Source organism: Sarcophilus harrisii, chromosome 4 (genome assembly GCF_902635505.1).
Source record: "Sarcophilus harrisii chromosome 4, mSarHar1.11, whole genome shotgun sequence".
NCBI lineage: Eukaryota > Metazoa > Chordata > Mammalia > Dasyuromorphia > Dasyuridae > Sarcophilus > Sarcophilus harrisii.
This window is the reverse complement of record NC_045429.1, coordinates 12,955,381-12,976,606: the sequence shown is the minus strand read 5'-3', so window position 1 is coordinate 12,976,606 and position 21,226 is coordinate 12,955,381. Positions and strand designations below refer to the sequence as shown.

The 21,226-nt window shown below is 37.8% G+C and overlaps 1 protein-coding gene across 3 annotated transcripts in view; it reads left to right on the top strand.

The window, feature by feature from the left end:
• The first annotated feature begins 436 nt into the window (after window positions 1-436).
• Window positions 437-21,226, top strand: part of UBE2U (ubiquitin conjugating enzyme E2 U) — a 79,223-nt gene continuing 58,433 nt past the window's right edge. The window contains exons 1-5 of one of the 3 annotated variants that reach the window (XR_004234239.1): window positions 437-776; window positions 10,604-10,685; window positions 12,475-12,567; window positions 13,252-13,349; window positions 16,624-16,750. Coding sequence is in view for 2 of the 3 variants with exons in the window: in XM_031968978.1 (XP_031824838.1) it covers window positions 711-776; window positions 10,604-10,685; window positions 12,475-12,567; window positions 13,252-13,349; window positions 16,624-16,750 (466 nt within the window). In the remaining variant the exon portion in view is untranslated. The remainder of the gene's footprint in view (window positions 777-10,603; window positions 10,686-12,474; window positions 12,568-13,251; window positions 13,350-16,623; window positions 16,751-21,226) is intronic. The other 2 variants (XM_031968978.1, XM_031968979.1) reach the window with 2 other exon arrangements.

The window sequence follows — 21,226 nt, the reverse complement described above, 5'->3', positions numbered from 1 at the left end:
CCTTCCTTTTCCTGAGTTCTCCGTTTAGTTGCAATGTTTGGGTTTCTAAGAAAGTTTCCAGTGCTCTCCGGTCCTGAGACTTGGGCTCAGTGGGTTGGATGGCCGAATCACTGCGTCCGACCGTTGGGGTGCTGGCTCCTATATAAAAAAGGGGGGCTCTCGTTCCAGTAGCTCTAGGGTTGCACAAGGGCCCCAGCTCTAGATCCACGGTCCGAACCCGCAGAGTCCTCAGTCCCTGACTCGCCCTCGCTGGGAGCTCCCGGATGATGCTCGGCGTCCTCCCGTAGGTAGGGCAACAGCTTCTCTGCGGAGTGGGATGATTCCCGCCTTTTCAAAGCGAGTCCGTTAGATGATTGGCTCGGAACTGGAACCGCCCACCTTTTCCCTTGGCTGATTGGAGAAGGCGGAGGTTTCTCGTCCCTCCCCCCAGTGGTTGCCAGGGTAACCATTTCCCCAGAGCAACGACCACAACACCAATCTAAGGTGGTCCAAACAAGCCCTCCATCCATCCCCGCTCTCTATCATCTTCCTCTGACCTGAGTCGCTGTCAGCAGCTTGGTGAGCCCCGGGACCAAGGCGTTCCTCCCTAGGAAAGAGTGGGGAGGCCCTTGTGGGACAGCTCGCGAAAGCTCTTGGAGGATATCCGTCCTTGAGTCGGTTTGGGAACAAGCTTACGTGGGGCTCGGCGCCCGCACCCCTGCAGCCCCGCCATGCATTGCAGGTCTTACTATTTGCTGGAGAAAGAATTCATGGAGCTTCAAGAACAAGAGCTGTTCGTGAGTAGGAGGGATGGGGATGGGAGGGCAAAGGGGAGCCGTGGGACTGCGGGCCGGGCGTTTGTGCTGATCAGTTTGGTTTGTAAATCTTGATATTTTCTCTCTGGCCTTTGCAGTACAAGGTAACGATCCCGGGACTTAGAGATACAAGTCCTGGGTTCGAATTTTGGAAGCACGACTGGCTTCTGGTGTAAGCTGAGGCAAGTCACTTAAACTTGCTGGGCTTCCCTTGTCTTATCTTTAAAATGCGATTGAAGTGGATCCTTGAACGTGCCTTCCAGCTTGAAACCCATGATTCTGTGCATGGTCTTAAAAGCCCAAATTACAAAGATGGTTTGGAAATGTCCAGCCATGGAATGGACGCCACAGGAGGGAGTGAGCTTCCTATCCCTAGAGGGTAGAGAACCGCTTCTAAACATCCTGATTTTGAGATTTGGAAGGGACTTTATAGACTATCTACACTGGATAAAAACATGAAAAAAGGTGCTTTGTAAACTGGAACTCATTATATGAACATGAACTATTCTTAGTGTTATTATCTTGTAACCCAACTTCCTTATTTGACAAGCAAAGAAACTGAGGTACAGGGGTTGTTATTGTAGAAGAGATAAATGATGATTATGAGTCAAATGTATGACCCCCTAATATTCTTTCTAATGCTAACATTCTTATGCTTTTCTAAAGATTTCTTAATTTATTTTGGACCAGATTTGTGATTTTTTGGTGTTGGCAAGGAACAAATTTCTGTTTCCAAAGCAAATAAGTACCTGCTTCATAATCTATAGAGAGTAGCTCAGGGAAGTAAGGATCCAGAGTCACACAGCTAATATAAGTCAGAGGTTAGATTTGAATCCAGGTTTTCCTTCCTTCAAGGCTGGATTTATCTCCACTGAATCTGCTGCTTTTCAGATGTTACAAAGTCTTATTTGAATTCACGGAGCACTTGATTTCAAACATTTGATCTGTTATATTCTTCATCTAAATAATAGCACCTAGATTTAAATGCCACTTAATAGTTTTATAGACTTTGACTCCATTGGACCTAAAAGTCACCAATTGCTAACTAAGCAAGGTGAATAATGATCACTTGCGGGTCTCAGATAAGAGTTGTGGAGGAAGAAAAAAAGAAGGAGAAAGAGAGAGGGGGAAGGGAGGGAGGGATTGAGAGAGGGATAGAGACAGAAACAGAGACTGACAGAAACAGACAGAGATAGGAGGGAGAGAGATAGAAAAAGAGATAGAAATAGAGAGTCAAAGACACACACAGAGACAAACAGAGACAGAGAAGACAGAGATATAGAAACACACAGAGAGACAGAGGCAAAGAGACACAGATAACAGAGAGACAGATATACAGACAGACACAGAGAGACAGAGACAGAGAGACATGCAAAGAGAGAAAGAGAGACAGAGAAGAAAAGAGCCCAATGTGTCAAGTGAGGGTTTGTTGGCGGTCTGGTGAAAAAGAGCATCAAATGTTTTAAATTATATAATGACACAAGCATCACTGCACTTTGCAATTCATAAAGGGCTTTTCTTATCATAGCTCTTGGAGGTAGGGAAGAAAAGTAGCACATTCATTTTAAAGATGAGAAATCTGAGGCTGAGAAGAGAATGAAATCTGAGGCTGAGAAGGGAATTACTTAAGTTTTGTAGATGGTATATGTCAGAAGTAGGACTTAAACTCATGTTTTCTCTGTCTAGTTCAAATGCTCAGTACTTTGGCAACAATGATCTGTGACCAGAAGGAACAGTTAGCCCAGAGTGATTGGAAGCCTTAGAGTACTCCCTAAAGCCAGCTATTAGTAGTTAAAATCTTACATTGTGGGGAGTCTTCAAAGACAAAATATCTAGGATACTGCCAGGTAATGCAGTGAATAGTGTCCTAGACCAGAATTCAGGAAGATTTGAGTTCCCATTCAGCCTCAGGTACTTCTAACTATATGACCTTAAGCAAAGGCACTCAACTCTATTTGCCTTAGCTTATTCAAGGGATAATGACAGTTCATCTCCCAAGGCATTGTAAAATTGATCGTTGTAATAATAGTAATAACTAATATTTATATAATGCTTACTATGTGCCAGGCACTGTTCTAAGTGTTTTACAATTTCTCATTTGATTCTCATATTGCAAACCTTAAGGAACTACATAAATGCTATTGTTAGTAGTATTAAAAAATCTAATTTTTTAAAAGTAGAAAATTTTAAAAATATGTTTTGGTTGGTATTTATTTAAATTTTGTAGCACATTTACCCCAATCTAAAGAGTAGTTTGAAAAAAAATATGTGCTTTCATATAAAAAAATCTCAATTCTTTTTTATTTATTTATTTTTATTTTTTCTTTTCTTTTCTTTTTCTTTTTTCATTTAAATAACTTTTTATTAACAGGACCCATGCCAGGGTAATTTTTTACAACATTATCCCTTGCACTCACTTCTGTTCTGATTTTTCCCCTCCTTCCCTCCACCCCCTCCCCCAGATGGCAAGCAGTCCTATACATGTTAAATAGGTTACAGTAGATCTTAGATACAATATATGTGTGCAGAACCGAACAGTTCTTTTGTTGCACAGGGAGAATTGGATTCTGAAGGGATAAATAACCTGGGAAGAAAAACAAAAATGCAAGCAGTTTACAATCATTTCCTAGTGTTCTTTCTTTGAGTGTAGCTGCTTCTGTCCATCCTTGATCAATTGAAACTGAGTTAGATCTTCTCTTTGTCGAAGAAATCCACTTCCATCAGAATACATCCTCATACAGTATCGTTGTTGAGGTATATAATGATCTCCTGGTTCTGCTCATTTCACTCAGCATCAGTTCATGTAAGTCTCGCCAATCCTCTCTGTATTCATCTTGCCGGTCATTTCTTACAGAACAATAATATTCCATAACATTCATATACCACAATTTACTCAACCATTCTCTAACTGATGGGCATCCATTCATTTTCCAGCTTCTAGCCACTACAAACAGAGCTGCCACAAACATTTTGGCACATACTGGTCCCTTTCCCTTCTTTAGTATCTCCTTGGGGTATAAGCCCAGTAGAAACACTGCTGGATCAAACGGTATGCACAGTTTGATAACTTTTTGAGCATAATTCCAAATTGCTCTCCAGAATGGCTGGATGTGTTCACAATTCCACCAACAATGTATCAGTGTCCCTGAAAAATCTCAATTCTATTTTGATTCATCATTGGACACATTCTGAATTTCTATGACTAAATATTTTCCAATTCAATTAATTTTAATAGTCTCTCTAACTAGGTGTTTGACCTTTGGCATCCCTGGGCCTCAATTTTCTCTCTTTTTCAATCTCTCTCTCTCTCTCTCTCTCTCTCTCTCTCTCTCTCTCTCTCTATTTTGAAAATGCTTCCATCTGACCTGTTCAGTATCTTCTCTGAGTATGGATAGAACTTTTCATAATAAGTCTTTCAGAGTAGTTGTGGATGATTGTACTGAAGAGAATAGCAAATTATTTACAGCTGGTCATCCAAGAACATTGCTATTACTTAGTATACAATACATTTCACTTTGTTCATGGAGGAATTTTCATTTGATTTTTTTTCCTGAGAGCATCCTGCTCATCATTTCCCAGAGAACAATAATATTCCATCAGAGAAACTTGCTTCAATTTTAAAAAATTACTATTGTTAACTGTATTTCCCTCCCCATTTATTCTCTCTCCCCTTAACCTGTCCCTCCTCAAAGGGTATGGACAGTTTAATAGCCCTGTGGACATAGTTCCAAATTGCTTCCCAGAATGGTTGGATTATTTCACAATTCCACTAATAATGCATTAATGCCCTAGTTTTCCCATCTTTATCATTATCCCCTTAACCACTTATCATTATTTTTTCCAGTCATCTGAGCCAATCTGAGAGGGGTGAGGTGGAACCTCAGAGTTGTTTTAACTTGCATTTCTCTAACCCCTGATCTTACTGGGAATGCATCCAGCTTCTCTCTATTACAAATAATGCTTGCTGTTAGTTTTAGATAGATATTGCTTATTATTTTAAGGAAAGCTCCTTTTATCCCTGTGCTCTCTAGTGTTTTTAATAGGACAGAATGCTGTATTTTGTCAAAAGCTTTTTCTGTATCTATGAAGATTATCATATGCTTTCTCTTGGTTTTGTTATTGATATGGTCAATTATGGAAATAGCTTTCCTGATATTGAACCAGCCCTGTATTCCTGGTATAAATCCCATTTGGTCAAATCTGATGACAAGTTTCTGTAATCATTTTGCTTAATATTTTAGCAAATGGATTTGCTTGGATGAAATTGTGGATTGTTTCTGTGATTTGTTGTTTGACCCACACTTTTTTTTATAATTAGATTACTTAATTTCCAATTGGTTTTTAGTCTGTCTTCCCCTGACTCTTTGTTGAATATAATTTTATTGCATTGTGGTCTAAAAGAAAACACTATTTCTGCCTTTCTGCATTTGATTGTGAAGTTTTTATATCCTAATACATAGTCAGTTGAAGATGCCATGTACTGCTGAAAAACTGTCCCTATTTAATTTTTTCCCAGAGGTCTATCATATCTAAATTTTCTAGGATTTTATTAATCTCCCTTGTTTCTTGTTTCTTTTGTGGTTAGATTTATCTGATTCTGAGAGGGAAAAGTTGAGGGGCTCCACTAAAACAGTCTTGCTGTCTATTTCTTCTTATAAGTGGCTTAAAATCTTCTCTAGGAGTTTGGCTGCTCTGACATTTGGTCCATACACCTTTAGTATTGTTATTACTTCATTATTAACAGTACTTCTTTTCGAGATTTACTTTCTTTCCTTATCTCTTTTAATAAGCTTTAACTTTTGCTTTTATCTGATATGAGAACTGCTACTTCTGCTTTTTTTTTTTTTTTGCTTCAGCTGAAGCATAATAAATTCTGTTTAAGTCTTTTACCTTTATTCTGCATGTGTCTCTCTGTGTCAGATGATATTAGAATTATTTTTGTCTGGAAGCTTGCAATATTTTCTTCTTTGAGGTTATAGTTCTGGAGTTTCACAACAATGTTCCTTGGGGTTTTCCTTGTGGGGTCTCTTAACGATGGTGAACGATGGATTTTTTTTCAATGAGTGTTTCCCTTTCTGTTTCTAGAATATTGGGGCAATTTTGCTTAATGAACTCTTGAGGAATGTTATGCAGGCTTTTTTTTCTGGTCATGGCTTTCAGGTAAACCAATAATTTTTAAATTGTCTCTCTTGCATCTATTTTTCAGATTGGTTGTTTTCCCAATGAAATATTTCACATTTTCTTCCATTTTTTCATTTTTTTAAAGTTTGATGGATTCTTGCTATCTCAAAGAATCATTAGCTTTCATTTACCATGTTCTAGTTTTTAATGTGTGATTTTCTTCAGTTAGCCCTTATATTTCTTTTTCCATTTGGTTAATTCTACTTTTGAAAGTATTTTCTTCAGCCAATTGTTTCCTTCCTTTTCCAAGCTGTTGACTCTCTCGTGCATATACCTCTCACTTCCTTTTTCATTTTTTCTTCTACCTCTCTTATTTGCCTTTTAAAATCTTTCACAAGCCATTCCAGAAAGCCTCTTTGGGCTTGAGAACAATTCATTATCACTCTTTGAGGTTTCTTCTGTGCACATTTTGCCCTCATTTGAATTTGTGTTTTGGTCTGCCCTGTCACCACAGTAGCTTTCTATGATCAAAGTTCTTTTCTGATCAGCATTTTCTTTCCTTTTCTTTTGCTATTTTTTTACTTTTATGGTTGGACTGTCATCCTGAGGTAAAGGTGTTGTTACCCAAGGCTCCTGTGCAGCTCTGAGCCTTGGCTTTGAGCACAGGCTTGTATTTGCAGAGAATAGCTTTGCCTGTTCTTTTCAGGGAACAGCCTTCTGAGCTGGGACTGGAAACTGTCCCACTGATTTGCTCTTCTGTTGAGCCAGCATTGAGGGTCTTAGTTGCTGATTTACTGTGCTTAAGATCTTCTCACTGACTTTCTGAGAGTCTATCTGAGCTGGGCTGAACATCCTTTTCCCCTCAGTAAATGACCTTTCTTTTTTTCTGAAGATGTTTTTCTTTTTTTCTTTATTAAAGCTTTTTATTCTTCAGATACATGCATGGATAATTCTTCAACATTAACCCTTGCAAAACCTTGTGTTCCAATTTCTCCCTTCCCACACCCCCTCCCCTAGATGGCAAATAGTCTCATATATGTTAAACATGGTAGAAATATATGTTAAATCCAATAAATGCATACATAATTATTTTTAATTTATTTTTATTAAAGCTTTTTATTTATAAAATATATGCATGGGTAATTTTTCAGCATTGACCCTTGCAAAACTTTGTTTCAAATTTTTCCCTCCTTCTCCCCATCCCCTGCCCAGATGGCAGGTAGTCCAATACATGTTAAAATATATGTTAAATCCAATATATGCATACATATTTATACAGTTATCTTACTGCACAAGAAAAATCAGATCAAAATAAGAAAATAAAATGCAAGCAAACAACAACAACAAAAAGAGTGAAAATGCTTTGTCCTGAACCACTCAGTTCCCACACAGTTCTCTCTCAGGGTGTAGATGGCTCTTCATCACAAGACCATTGGAACTGGCCTGAATCATCTCCTTGTTGAAGAAAGCCATGTTCATCATAATTGATCATTGTATAATCTTCTTGTTACCATATACAATGATCTCCTGTTTCTGCTTACCTCACTTAGCATCAGTTTTTTTAAGTCTCTCCAGGCCAGTGAGTGACCTTTCCTGAAGTTTTTCCAGGCTATCTTGAATTAGAGAGTGGTTTCAGGCAGCCAGACTCTGTTGATTTAATGTGATTTTTGAGAGAAATTGGAAGAGCTCAAGCCACTTCCTGGCTTCACTTACCATCTTGGATCCACCCCCAGAAATGGCCAACAATTTTTAATTTATCTCTCCTGGGTCTATTTTCCAGGTCAGTTGTTTTTCCAATGAGATATTTCACATTTTTTCTATTTTTCCATTATTTTGGTTTTGCTTTATTGTATCTTAATTTATCATACAATCAATAGTTTCCATTTGTTCAGTTCTACTTTTTAAGGCATTATTTTCCTCAGTGAGCTTTTGTATCTCTTTCCCAATTAGCCAACTTTGCTTTTTAAAGCATTCTTCTCATTATCTTTTTGTATTTCCTTTTTGCACCTCAATTCTTTCCCTACTTTTTCCTCTATATCTCTTTCTTGACTTTCAAAATCCCTTTTGAGCTCAACTATGGACTGAAACCAATTCTTATTTTTCTTGGAGGCTTTGGATGTAGCAGCTTTGACTTGGTTATTATCTTCTGAATGTGTGTTTTGATCCTCCCTCTCAACATAATAACTTTCAATGGTCAGAAACATTTTTTGGTTTTTTACTCATTTTCCTAGCCTATTACTCTGCTTTTAACTCTTTGTCAAAATAGAGCTCTATTTCCAGGATTGAGGGTCCATTGTCCCAAGCTTTAGGGATTTCTGTGTAGCTGTTTTTAGAAATCCTTCTAGGAATCTGACCAATGTGGTCACAAGGTGACCACAAGATCACCACAGTCCTTTCTGCTCTGGAGTTGTTAGGTGTCTCCCTACCCCACTCAAACTATAAGATCTTGAGTGCTGACCTGGACTGTGCTGGGATTGTACACCAGACCCACCACCCCATTGCCACAGAACCTTTCCAATGACTTTCCAAGTCTTCCCTAGTGTCCCTGAGTTGAGAGGCCCAGAAGCCTCCAGCACTGCTACTAACAGAGATCCCACTTTGCTGAAGTCTGAGGAACCAGAGTGGAACTACAGGGTGCAATCCCACGGTGTCTAGGGTCAGACCTCCTTGGTGTCTCTGGTCTAAGAAGTATGGAATCCTCCAGTATTGCTACTGCCCAGCACTCTGCACTGGGACCATATGCTGATCTCCCATCATGGTGCCACCAACATCATCTGCTGAGTTTTTAAGTTGGCTTCAGCTGGAAAATGTTCTATTTTGTCTTTTGTAGTGTTCTTATGCTCTAAAATTTGCTTATAGAATCTTTATTTTTTAATTAAAATTTTTATTTTCAAAACACATGCAAAGATAATTTTCAGCATTCATCCTTGCAAAACCTTATATTCCAAATGTTTCCCTCTTTTTTCCCCACCCCCTCTGACTAATAATGACTAATCCAATATAGATTAATCATGTGCAATTCTTCTATACATATTTCCACAAATATATTGCACAAGAAAAATCAGATCAAAAAGGAAAAAAAAATGAGAAAGAAAAAAGTAAGCAAAGAACAACAAAAAAGAGTGAAAATGCTTTGTTGTGATCCACACTCAGTTCCTACAGTTCTCTCTGGGTGTAAATGGCTCTCTTCATCACAAGATCATTGGAATTCGCCTGAATCAAGTTATTGTTGAAAAGAGTCACGTTTGAGTAAAACAAGCAGAACCAAGAATATGTTGTATGCAATAACAACAGAATTGATCATCATATAATCTTGCTGCTGCCGTGTACAATGATCTCCTGGTTCTGCTCAACATGTAAGTATCCCCAGGCCTCTCTGAAATCATCCTGCTGATTGTTTCTTAAAGAAAAATAATATTCCATAACATTCATATCCCATAACTTATTTAGCCATTCCCCCACTGATGGGCATCCATTCAGTTTCCTGTTTCTTGCCACCACAAAAAGGACTGCTACAAACATCTTTGCACATGTGGATCCCTTTCCCTCCTTATTGCTCTTAGAGAGTCATTTTTAAAAGAAATTTGGAGCAGTTTGGGAGAGAGTTTGGGCAAGTTCTTACTTTTACTCTGCCACAGTTATCCTCATTAGAAATAAAGGCTTTAGCCCATCTGCACCTTTTCCCTTTCTGAATCCATTTTCCTATGTATTGGCTAGATGCTGGGAATACTCAAATTATTCAATGAGCCTTGAATCTCATCAGTTTTGGATTTCCCTTCAAAGATGCAGATCGCAGACATCCATGTTTGCTCATCCTTTGTGACTTCTAGCTAAGTCCTTCCAAACTCAGAAGAGGTGGTCTAACCAATCTTCTCCTTCAAAAGAGCACCAGTGGAGAGGGCTGGCTTTCTACTTGATATTCCTTGCTGTTGCCAGTGACTCATGCACTGGGAATCCAAAGACAAAATCAAAACTGACCTTGTCCTCTGGAAATTTAAAATCTAACCTGTAAATATATGAATTAGAATGCAGTATGGTGCAGGGAAATTTGCTGATTTTGGAATCCCAGTCCTGTGTTTGAATCCTGACTCCACCATTTATAATCTGTTCATATCTGGATACATTACAGACCCTATCTGGGATTCAGCTTATAAGATGAAGGGGATGAATTAAACAATCTCAAAGGTCCCTTTCAGCTCTAGATGTAAGAATAACAATGATAACATATAAACAGTGACCCTTTGAGATGATATTTGAAAAGTGCTTAGCACAGTACCTGACCCATATATAAACTCTATATAAATGTTAGCTGTTACTATTACTACTACTATATTGATTATAATGGTGATGATTTTCACAAAACCTTGGGATTAATAATAAAAATAATAGCATTCTGTAGTGGCTTAAGTTTTGCAAAGTTTTTGACATATATTATCTCATTTGATCCTTATAATAACTCTTTGAGATAAGTGCTATTATTATTCGCATTTTACAAATGAGGAAACTGAGGAAAACAGTGCTGAAGTCACCTTTCTAGAGTCACACCACTAGCAAGTTGATTTTTGCCACAAACCCAAAACTTGAGCATAAACATATATCAGACATAAACCAGGGCAAATCATTATTCATCATTTTCACATTTAAACATTTGCAGGTTTTTCTGATTGCTTTTTTTTTTCTTTTCGAAGGGCATAACTGTGACTCCACTAACTGATGATTTACTCAAATGGATAGCTGAAATTGAAGGGCTGAAGGATACAGATTGGGAAGGTTTGTGATTTGCTATTAAGAAATGAGCATGTCTTTTAAGTTTTATTTTAAAAAAACACATTTTATTGCTTGCTTTGGTTCCTATGTTAGAAACATTTCAACTCTTTCCCACACATTGGAAAACTGAGCAAGAAAGTCAGAGGTAACTGATTGGTATGGTGCTCAGCATTCTATCCTAAGAGTCTCTTGTGTCTCTGCAATGAAGAATTGGAGGTGGGAAGAGGGCCATAGGCTTCATCTGTTCATTCAATGACTTTGCAATTTCTCAGAATTTCACTTCCTTTTAGTGACGTTGTCTATTTCTGTTATCATTGTGTATATTGGTTCTAACGATTAGGTCTGTATCACTTCATATAAATCTTTTTGAGTTTCTCTGAATTCCTCTTATCTATATTTTCTCTGAATGATAATGTTCCATTTTGTTCGTATGCCACAGATTTCTTTTTTTAGTTATTCCTTGTTTGAGAGGCACTCATTCCCTTTGCCCCTTTCCTAACACAAAGAATTTTACTACAGATATTTTAGTTTAGGTTGGTCCTTTGTTTCTATCCTTGATGCTCTCAGGGATAGATCTAAGGATGGCATTTGCTAGGTCCACTTGTGTGGACAATTTCATCAGTTTTTGTATATAATTCCAAATTGATAGCTGGAACAATTAGATAGTTCCACACTTCTGTGAACAGTATGTTAATGAGACACATTTTCTTAAACATTTATTGTGAGCACCCCTTCCTGGGCATCTGAAGGAGCAACAATGTCTAGGTGAGCCTAAGTTTCTGCCCTCATGGAATAGACTATGTAGCTATGCTTCTGTGTATGCAGAACAAAATATTCACAAGTTACCCCAAATCCCAAGTAAATTATAAATGATGTTTGATAATATAATATCATAATATTATTACATTACATAATAAAAAGCATGCTGTAAAATTAGACAATACCATAATACTTCAAAGCATCTATTATGTCATCATTGCTGATGCTTTCCCCAAAAATGAAAAGCAAAGTGTGTAGCCATGCCTTACTATCCTGTTTCCCTTGTGGGTGTCTCCCCATTGTGGTGGGTGATTTCCATTTCACATCTTCATAGTACATGAGTAATGATGGCGTAAAAGAGCTGTCCAAAGGATGGCCATCCTTTGCTCTTGCTATATAATTAGCCTTCTCCCCTTCTTGTCATATATTTCTTTGATTACATTTATCAGAGATTTTTCACCAGAATTTTCAGATCTCATGAGAAAAATCTAGATGCTTTCTTAAACACTTATGTCATTTGAACATAATTTAGATCTTGGGGATGTATTGTTTTTACTCATTACATTTTTAAAAAATCTCATAACTGTAACTCACATCTAAGATAAAACATACTTTTTAGCCGTCTTGGTGAACAAAATTCCATGAAATTGTTGATTTTCTTTTATAATTTGAAATTTTTAAAAAATGTCAATTCTTTTTCTTTTGGACTATGAATTTAATCATTAACAAACAACTGTTTCAAAATACAATGGAGAACAAAAAAAGTACTACATAAAAAAAAGGTAAAGTTTTATTGTGTGCTGGTTTTCTAGGTGTATGTTAAGTTGAACCCATTTGTAACAAAATTACATTGCTTATTTCCCTCCTTCTGGGCCTTTTGTCTTTTCCTTCTGGGTATTTTGGGAACTATTTTCTCATGAAAGATCCACAAAGGGAATGGTGGGAGGACAGAGTTATTATACTCTTTATTGGAGAAACACCATTTTATAATTAAGTAGTTATGGATAGTGTAACTTTTGTTTCTTTATCCCAGGATTTACATTCCCTTTGATCCTGCAGTTTTCAGTGAAGTACAACATTGTCCCTCCAGTTGTGACATTTAGTTGTATTCCCTTCCACCCAAATGGTAAGATGCAGATGAGTGAGTATCAAGCAAATCCTCTGCCCTTGACATTGACAATGGAACAATTTACTGGTTGTCTTTACAAGTCCCTCCCTTCTATACTGTACTAAGTCAAGTCCTTGGCAACTCTCATCTAAATTGTTGCCACAGCCTCCTAACTGGTTTCCTCACTGCAAAATTTCAGTTTGCTTTCCATTCCAATCTACTTTCTACATAATAAAGTGATTATCTCTCAGTAAAAAACCCTGGGACACTCTCTTACTTCACCAACTAAGTTCTTTCTTATTTCTGGGTTCAGACTCTTTGGTTTTTAAAGTTTTTGCCGAGCTGGCCCATCTTCCAATTTCAGCCTTCATTACTCCCCTACATTGGATGGCTCAGTCAAAATGGCCTTTGGCCATCTCCCACCCTTTGTCATTGGGCTGCTTCTTTCTGCCTCCCAGAATCTCGCTTTTCTTTCAGGTACACAGAGGCCTTCCTGATCCCCCAGCAGTTCCCTCAATACTTTTACATTGAACATGTATATGATCCTCTATGTATGTTTCTCCTTAAGCAACCTGGAAGCTGCTTGAGAGAAGCAATTGTTTTTTGGTTTTTTTTTTCATCTGTAGCATGTAGCATCTGGCACAAAATAGATATTTAAGAAATGCATTTTTAGTGATTGTTGATGCTTTTTTTTTCAAACAGTTGACCCCGTATCTGGCCGACCATGTATAGATTTTCTAGACAATCCTGATCTTTGGGATAAGAACTATACACTAAGTAGCATCTTGCTTTCTATTCAGGTAAGAAAAGTCTAATATAATTTTTCCTTTAATATTTGAGATTTTCATCTCACTGATTACTTAAAGTATAAAAATATAATATTGAAGTCATTTAAAAAAACCCCTATGGTGAGACCAAAGAGTTGGGCCTTGAGTTCATATGGGACAAATTGGGAAGAGGAAGCGATCTGCCACTGAGGAGATTGCTGGACAAACATAGATAGCATCTTCCCATCATCATCTATACTACAAGGATCTCTGAAAAGACTCATGGAGGGCTAGAATTGGAAGGAGATTCTGCTGATTATCCCAGTTTTTAGTTCCTGCCCTAAAAAATTACTTGACACATATTGACTTAACTCTGTACATGCTATATCCTATAGAAGACAAGTTCCTTGAGGGCAGGGATCTTTTTTTGTTATTTCTGGTGCTTAGCACAGAAAATAAGTTCTTAATGTCTATTAAATTAAATTAAAGACAATCAATTACATTTGAAAATAACAATGAAAATTTTTTTTAAATTTTTGGGAAAAGAATAACAGTAATCAAAATGGGGAAGTTAGATGGGATGGACTCCGAAATTTCTCCTACTTTTAACAAGCTATGATCCTATGATCTAGTCTAACCTTCTTATTTTAAAATTGAGTGACAGGAAGCATAGGGTAAGTGACTTAGCTTTTGTTGTTGTAGTTTAGTCATTTTGATCATGTCGAACTTTTCGTGATCTAATTTGAGGTTTTCTTAGCAAAGATACTGGAATGGTTTGCAGTTTTCTTTTCCAGCTCATTTTACTGATGAGGAAACTAAGGAAATAAAGATAAGTGACTTGTCCAGGATCAGACAATCAGAAAACCTCTTGAGGCTGGATTGTATCCATATATTTCTGTCTCCAGGTCTGGCACTCTATCCAATGAGCAATTCTAACCTAAGAATAAGCAGATAATTTTTTGTCATTATTTCTCATCATTGAAGTGAGGAGATTGGACCAGATCCTAGGATCATGGGAAACTGAGATGAAGAAACTGAGTTTCAGAGCAATTAAGTGATTTGTTCCTCCAACTTTTACTCTATAATCCATCATATTTTTCTTTGGAAAAAGAAAACTTCTACTGAGCATTTTCCTGACAAGCCTTTAATAGCATTTTCATTATTATTTTTGAGTTTTCTACAAGCATCATTAAACATGTTTTTAAGTACTTTCAGCTAGTTGGCTGAATAGAATAACCATTCCCCTTTGCTTACTCACTTTCCTGAGCCAACTTCCCTTTGCTCATTTTTAATAGCAGAGGAAGAGCCCGCTTAAGCCATGTCCCCGGAGCACAGATTCCAAGTTTACATAATTTATGAGATTTAACTCTATTCGAGCAAATCTTGCCTATTGATTTAATTATAGATCCATAAATCAAATATCCCTTCCCTCAAAATTCTGTCCCTTTGTTTCTAGATAATCAGTATAAGGTCATCTTCTAGATGGAACTCCCTTCTTTTCAAGAGGACATAGAGAATTATAGCAGGATGCGTCTGTGGTATTTTTTTTTCTAATATTGACTTTTTGCTGCTATTTTTTCATCATTAAGTATCATTACTTAATGGTTGATGTCTAGGTTATAACTGGAAAGGGGCAGTTCGGGGCTCTTCAGAAAAGGAGATGGCTAGAAGAACGCCAAATAAACTTTACCAGATGTGCCTCTCCATGTCAGATGGTGGCTAGTCTCCCTCTCTCCCCTGCTTCTTTTTAAAAAGACAAATACCTCAAACCATCCTCTTGGAGACAAGTTTCATCTGTTTCCCACCCACTTTGAAAGATACGTTCGGATCTATTCAAAAGTTTTATTTACGCCATTATGATGTGCCTATTGGAAACCCATCTGAATCCATTTTCCAAACAGGAACACACTAATGACAGCAGAAGAGCTCCTAGAAGATAATTTTTTCCCTTGCTTTTGGAAAACCAGATGCTGATTTTAATCAGAGAAATATTGCCATTATTTATATAGCCCCTGTCAGGGGTTAATGGAGCCCCTGTCTACACTACGGTTCTTTCAATAGCTTCCACCACGACCACATTTTCTCTGTACACTTTTGTATGTCAAAATGCACGCCATATACAATTCTGATTCTTAGAATAAATATTTGCCTTTGGGGCAGCCAAAGACCATTTTCTTTATGATGGAAAAAACAGCCCATGGCCTTGCTGAACTGATGAGTTCTGTTAAGGCTGCCAGGCATTTGTGTGATTTGTCTAAAAGCTCTGCCACAGAATCAGTCAGGCTCTGGGAGGGGATCTTAAAGGCCACCAAAAATAAGCCCCCCAAGGGACTGTTTTGTCTTTCAACTCACCGTGTGGCTGGCATTTCCTAAGTCTTGGTGAAATCTAATTGTGGAATGGAAGAGGGAGAAAACAGAATCATTGTTCACAGGATCACAGAATCTCCAATCGAGGATCCAGCTGAACCCGAGACATCATCTGACCCAATTCCCTCATTTTATAGATGTGAAAACTGGGGATAGGGAGGCTACATATGTTAAGATCCACAGAAACACACTATTGGTTACAGTAATGTTTCACCTTGTCAATTTAAAACTTTCAATTGAATAATAAAAGTTATATCAATTTTTTCTTAGCATAGTAAATATATATATATATACCATATTTATGCTATATATATATAACACAGGATATAATATATCTACTCACATACAGTACAGACAAATTAAGTATAGAGTTTGGCAAAATATTTCAGCTAAGGAAGAAAATGTGGAAGTTGGTAGTCTGTTGTAGAAGATTAACTTTTTTTCTACTTGGACCCAAAGGGCAGAATCTGAGACCACTTGAGATTCACTTATCTTAGAAAATAAAACAATTCCTAATGAGTGAAGCTGATCCCAAAGTGAAATGGGCTGCCTTGGGAAATAGTGGGTTCTCCTGGAGAACTAGACACTGTAGACTAGATGACCACTTTACAGTAGGTTGTAGAAAGGATTCTGTGTCCAGTGTGGCTTAGACTAAATGGATATCAACTCTCAAGTTATTCTGGGATTGCTGTGGCCCATCCCAATTTAGTCTAGTTCCCAAATCATCCACAGTCATTTTACAGAACATGGTAGAAGAGGATCTTATAAATGGCTTTGTTTTTAACTTTTGGTTCAGGGATTTATCAGAATCAAATGAGTTTTGTTCCCTTTCCATTCCATGTCCTTCTCTCTCCCCCCACCCCAGCCCTGGTAGATGGTATATTTACGTACTAGGGGGAAAAGGTTATAGAAAATACTTATTATTTATGTCTTCCTCCAGGTTATGCTTTCTAATCCAACAGTGAACAATGCAGTTAATTCTGAAGCAGCGAAAATGATGATGGAAAGCAACAAATTATTCAGAGAAATAGCCCTGAAATCTATCTACGAAAGCTACAATTTAGATGGTAAAAATACTGTTCTTATTTGGACAAATTGGTTATCATTATCATGAGAGGGAAGCATTTCAGTAATACTTGTTGATAGGTAAGAAGCCATGTGACTTTGTGGTTTTAAGTTCTGAATTGGGAAAATAATCTTTGTCTACGTGAATGATGACAACTTTTGAACTCAGTCTTGCTCTGAAGAAATCGGTCAGTTGACAAGCATTTATTAGAACACTTGGTTCCAGATACTAAGCTAAGTGCAAGAAAGGCAAAAAATATGGTTTCTACTTACATTTTAATGGGGGAGACAGTATGGGTCAAATATGTCCATAGATGATGTGTATTTGGTATAAATGGAAGATTGGCAGAGAGATGGGACTAGGAAATACGAGGTAGGAGTTTTTCATGGTTCTTCCTCAATGCTCGACTGATGACATAAGGGCAAAAACTGGAGGGTGAAATCTTTTTTTGAGAGATAAGAGTCCACAGTGGGGGAGTGAGTTGCCTTGTGGCAGAATGCTTGGGTCCAGAAAGGTTGGACAGTCACACTGGTGATAATCCAATCCATATTCTGGCAAAGATAGCAACAATTCAGTTTAATTAAATAGGCATTTCTGAAGTACCTGCCATGTGCCAGGCATGGAATTAGGGATGGAGAAAAGAAAAACAAAAAAAAATGAAACAATCTTTCTTCTCAAAGAATCATTCTAATGTCTCTTTGTAGACATTACAAAGCATCGTAATTCTTTGTAGCATTGTAGCATAGTAAAAAGAGCTTTGACTTTGGAGTCTGTGGATCTGGATTCAACCCCCTCTAACTATGGATAATAGCACAAGTTATTAATTTTTCTGGACCTCAGTTTCCTTATCTATAGAGAAATGAGAGGTTTGGAGGAGGTACTCTATGAGTTGGAGACTTTTTATTTGTGGCTGTGGCTGGACTATATATTGTGGTTTCTATGACAAGACTTCCCTTTCCGGATTAGAAATGGTTTGAAACACAAACTATAGGAAAGATGAATTTGTTGGGGGAAAATAAAATGCCCTATCCTACTGGCTGGTATTTTTATTTTCTGACATTCTTAGGGAGATTTTTTATTTTTCTGTGACTTGGCTGGATACCTATGGAGAGCCAAGCCACCTCCAAGTGAAGGTATCAAGCCTCAGATGTTACCTTTACTGCTAGAAAGCACCTTTCCAATATTATAAAATTCCTCTGAGCTGCTGACAGAATCCATGAAAAATATGTCCAGGGAGGATGATTCAGGACAGATGCTTCTCTAAGAGATGGTCTTCCAGAGTCTTGGGGAGTCAACAACAGGACTGTGGTATCAACACTTTTTTCCCCAACAACCCTAGAATCTCTGAATTTTCATTCCCTGGAGGTAGTTTCAGCAAGAAATGGATGGAACTATCCCTCTATCCAAATGTTCACAATCCAAGTGCTCATAATCATGTATTCTAGAACCTTGCCAGAAATGGAAGTCAAAACTCACAGGATTCTAGCTTGCAGATTTTACTTCCTTTCCATAAAAAGTAGAATGGTTCTCCAGTAACTTTCTACTTAGTCTTATGGAATCTTATAGAGATTGCTCATAGAGACTCATTAATCTTACCTTTAGCTCTATCAATCCATACACTGGGAGACCATTAGTCTAGAACTGGTGAATTGCAGAACCAAGTGTTGTGAGAACTTATAAAGGTTAGCAGTGGTCAGTATAAATCATTTTAGGTAAGGCCAAAATGACTTCATTTCCCTTTTTCACAATATTTTGATCGGGTAACTACTTTGATTGACCCAAGGATCATGATAGATGCCTCTTCTTGAAGTTGAACAAAATATTTCCTAAGAGTTCCTCAGACTCTTATTTGTAGACAAGACGGAAAGATGGGGTACATGATAGTGAGTCTGATAGATTTTAAACTCGTTAAATGACTGGACCCAAAAAGTAATCATTTATGTGTTAATATAAACTAAGATAATAATTGTAAAATGCTTAACACAGTGCCTGGAACCTAGCAAGTATTAGCTCGTAATTATTATAAACTTGGAGGAAGGTTTCTGGGGCAATGTCCCCGGGATCCATCCTTGGCTCTGGGTTACTCAACAGTTTTGAATGACTTAGATGAAAGCATGTTTATAAAATTTGTAGATGAGGCAGAGAGATTGCTAACACGTTGGGTGGCCCATCTTGATAGGTTAGCATGTTGGACCAAATTGAAGATGAAATTTCATAGAGACAGGGTGAAGGGCTAGTTTTGTTTGCTCCCAATTAATCAACAAGCATTTCCTTGTGCTATGCATTGTTCTATGGATGCAGGATGCAAAAATCACATAAAATAACATAATTTTCTTCAAGGAATACACACACATGTGCCTATCTATGTGTGTTTGTATATATTTGTCTGTGTATATCTGTTTGTATACATACATACACACACACACACACATATATCGAGAGAGAGAGTGTGAGTGTGTGTGTATGTGTGTGTGTGTGTGTAAATATAATTTTGGGAAAGAGGATGCTAAAAGTTGGGGATCAGGAGATGCTTTATATAGGTGACAGTTGGACTGCATCTTCTCTGATGAGGGAGGAAGTGAAATTTAAGCATGAGAGGCTGCCAGTACAAAGACTTCAAAGGTGTGTGATAAGAAGCATCAAAAAAGCTAGTATAGCTAGAAAATAGAGTGTGGAAATGGAGTCATGAATGTGTGAGGTAGATAAAAAGATATGTTAGGATCCAGTTATGAAGGGGTTAAATGCCCCTAAAAAGGACTTTATATGTTGTCCTATTAAAATCATCCAACCTTTAGTTGAAAATCATCAATGAAACAGAATTCTTTTGAAAAGAAGTATAATGACTCCTATTTAAATGCTTCAAAGATCTTTCCTAGTTCCATGCCAGTCGTATTTTGATTTTTATCCATGATTTGCACAAAGATAAAAGGAAAGCTTATCATTTTTTTGATCAACCCAAACTGGAAGGGTTTGTTAATGTCATAAATGACAGAAGCGAGTTAAAGTAACCTCTCCTGGCCTGAATTCAGGGCCCAAATCAACAAGATGAAATGTAAACAGCATTAAATACAGTGTTAAAAAGTTCTTTTGAGTTCAAAGAAATCAAATGCACAAGTTTACAAGATGGCAGAGATTATGTTGGCAGCCATTCACACAAGAAAGATGTAGATTTAACTGGGTTTGTGTGTGGTTAGAGGGGCCGATGGAATCTTGGGATGAATTAATGGAAGTCTGATACTCTGATCACAGTAAAGAGTCATTCCATGAGACCCATCTAGACGATGGATTTTGTCTCCACCTATGCATTTTAAAGGGCCCACTCTGGCTCACTGGAGCCCACTCATCAGAGGATGAAAAAGATGACAAGGAATAAGGAGTTGTCTGGGAACCCTGTCAGAGAGAGGAAAAGAGATAACAAGTATTTATTATGTGCCAGGTATTGTGCTAAGGACTTTACAGATATTATCTTATTTGATTCAGTCCCACAAGGAATGATGGAAAAACCTATATTGTCTAATCTTGGAGAAATGATGACATGACAGCTGTCTCCAGGAATTTAAAAGCTGTCATCAAAGATTTTGGAATAGCTTGGAAACTTCCAGTTCTCCAGATTTCCTTCACAAAGAAGATAAAATTGCACCTCAGGGTGAACATAGAGACCCTTAAAACAAATAGGAATTGGGGTAGAACAGGAGTCCTCTTGAGACAATCAGAGAAGATCCAAAGAAAACCCCCCAAATGGAAGTATGGTTGGAATTGAGGCTGGGACTAGAACCAGCACATCGGGTTGTTAAGGACCATGCCTGGGTGAAGGGGTAGGTCGATTCTCCGAGACCCTCCACAGCTGTGAATCATAAACTTGAAGGTGTTACAAAGCTGCCTTTGCAGATGTTCTTTGTGGATGGGAATGAAAGAAATTGGAGGCAAGAGGGAAGAGGAGGGAGGTCAGACAATAGCCTCTCAGTGTGGAGGTCACAGAACAGCAACTGCCTTTCAGTCTCCTTGTATCATCATCATCATCATCATCATCATCATCATCATCATCATCATCATCATCTTCTCACACCAAGAGATCCATTCTACAGATCTGAGTTAGATCTCCAACAGCCATTTCAGGTGGCTCCCATATGGCAACATCAGGTAAGTGTAGAAGCAGTGGGGCTGGGACACTGATGGCTGTGGGCACTTACAGGAAAGCAGAGTTCTTGGTTTTGTGTTCCAGACCAGAGAGGAGAACTAAAAAAGATCGTGGGGCTAGGGGCACCATTCCTTCCACTCCCATCCCTCCCTCCCCCAGGACAAGAGGTGTTTATACTAACAAGCTCTTAATAAAACAAAAAAATGAGCAAGCAAAGGAGAAAGAACCCAACCATAGATAGTTACTATATGGATAGGGAAAACTGGAGTTCATCTTCATATAGAAGTAAAAAAAAATCCTCCTGTACTTCAAAGAGTAATATAAAATGATAACCTACTC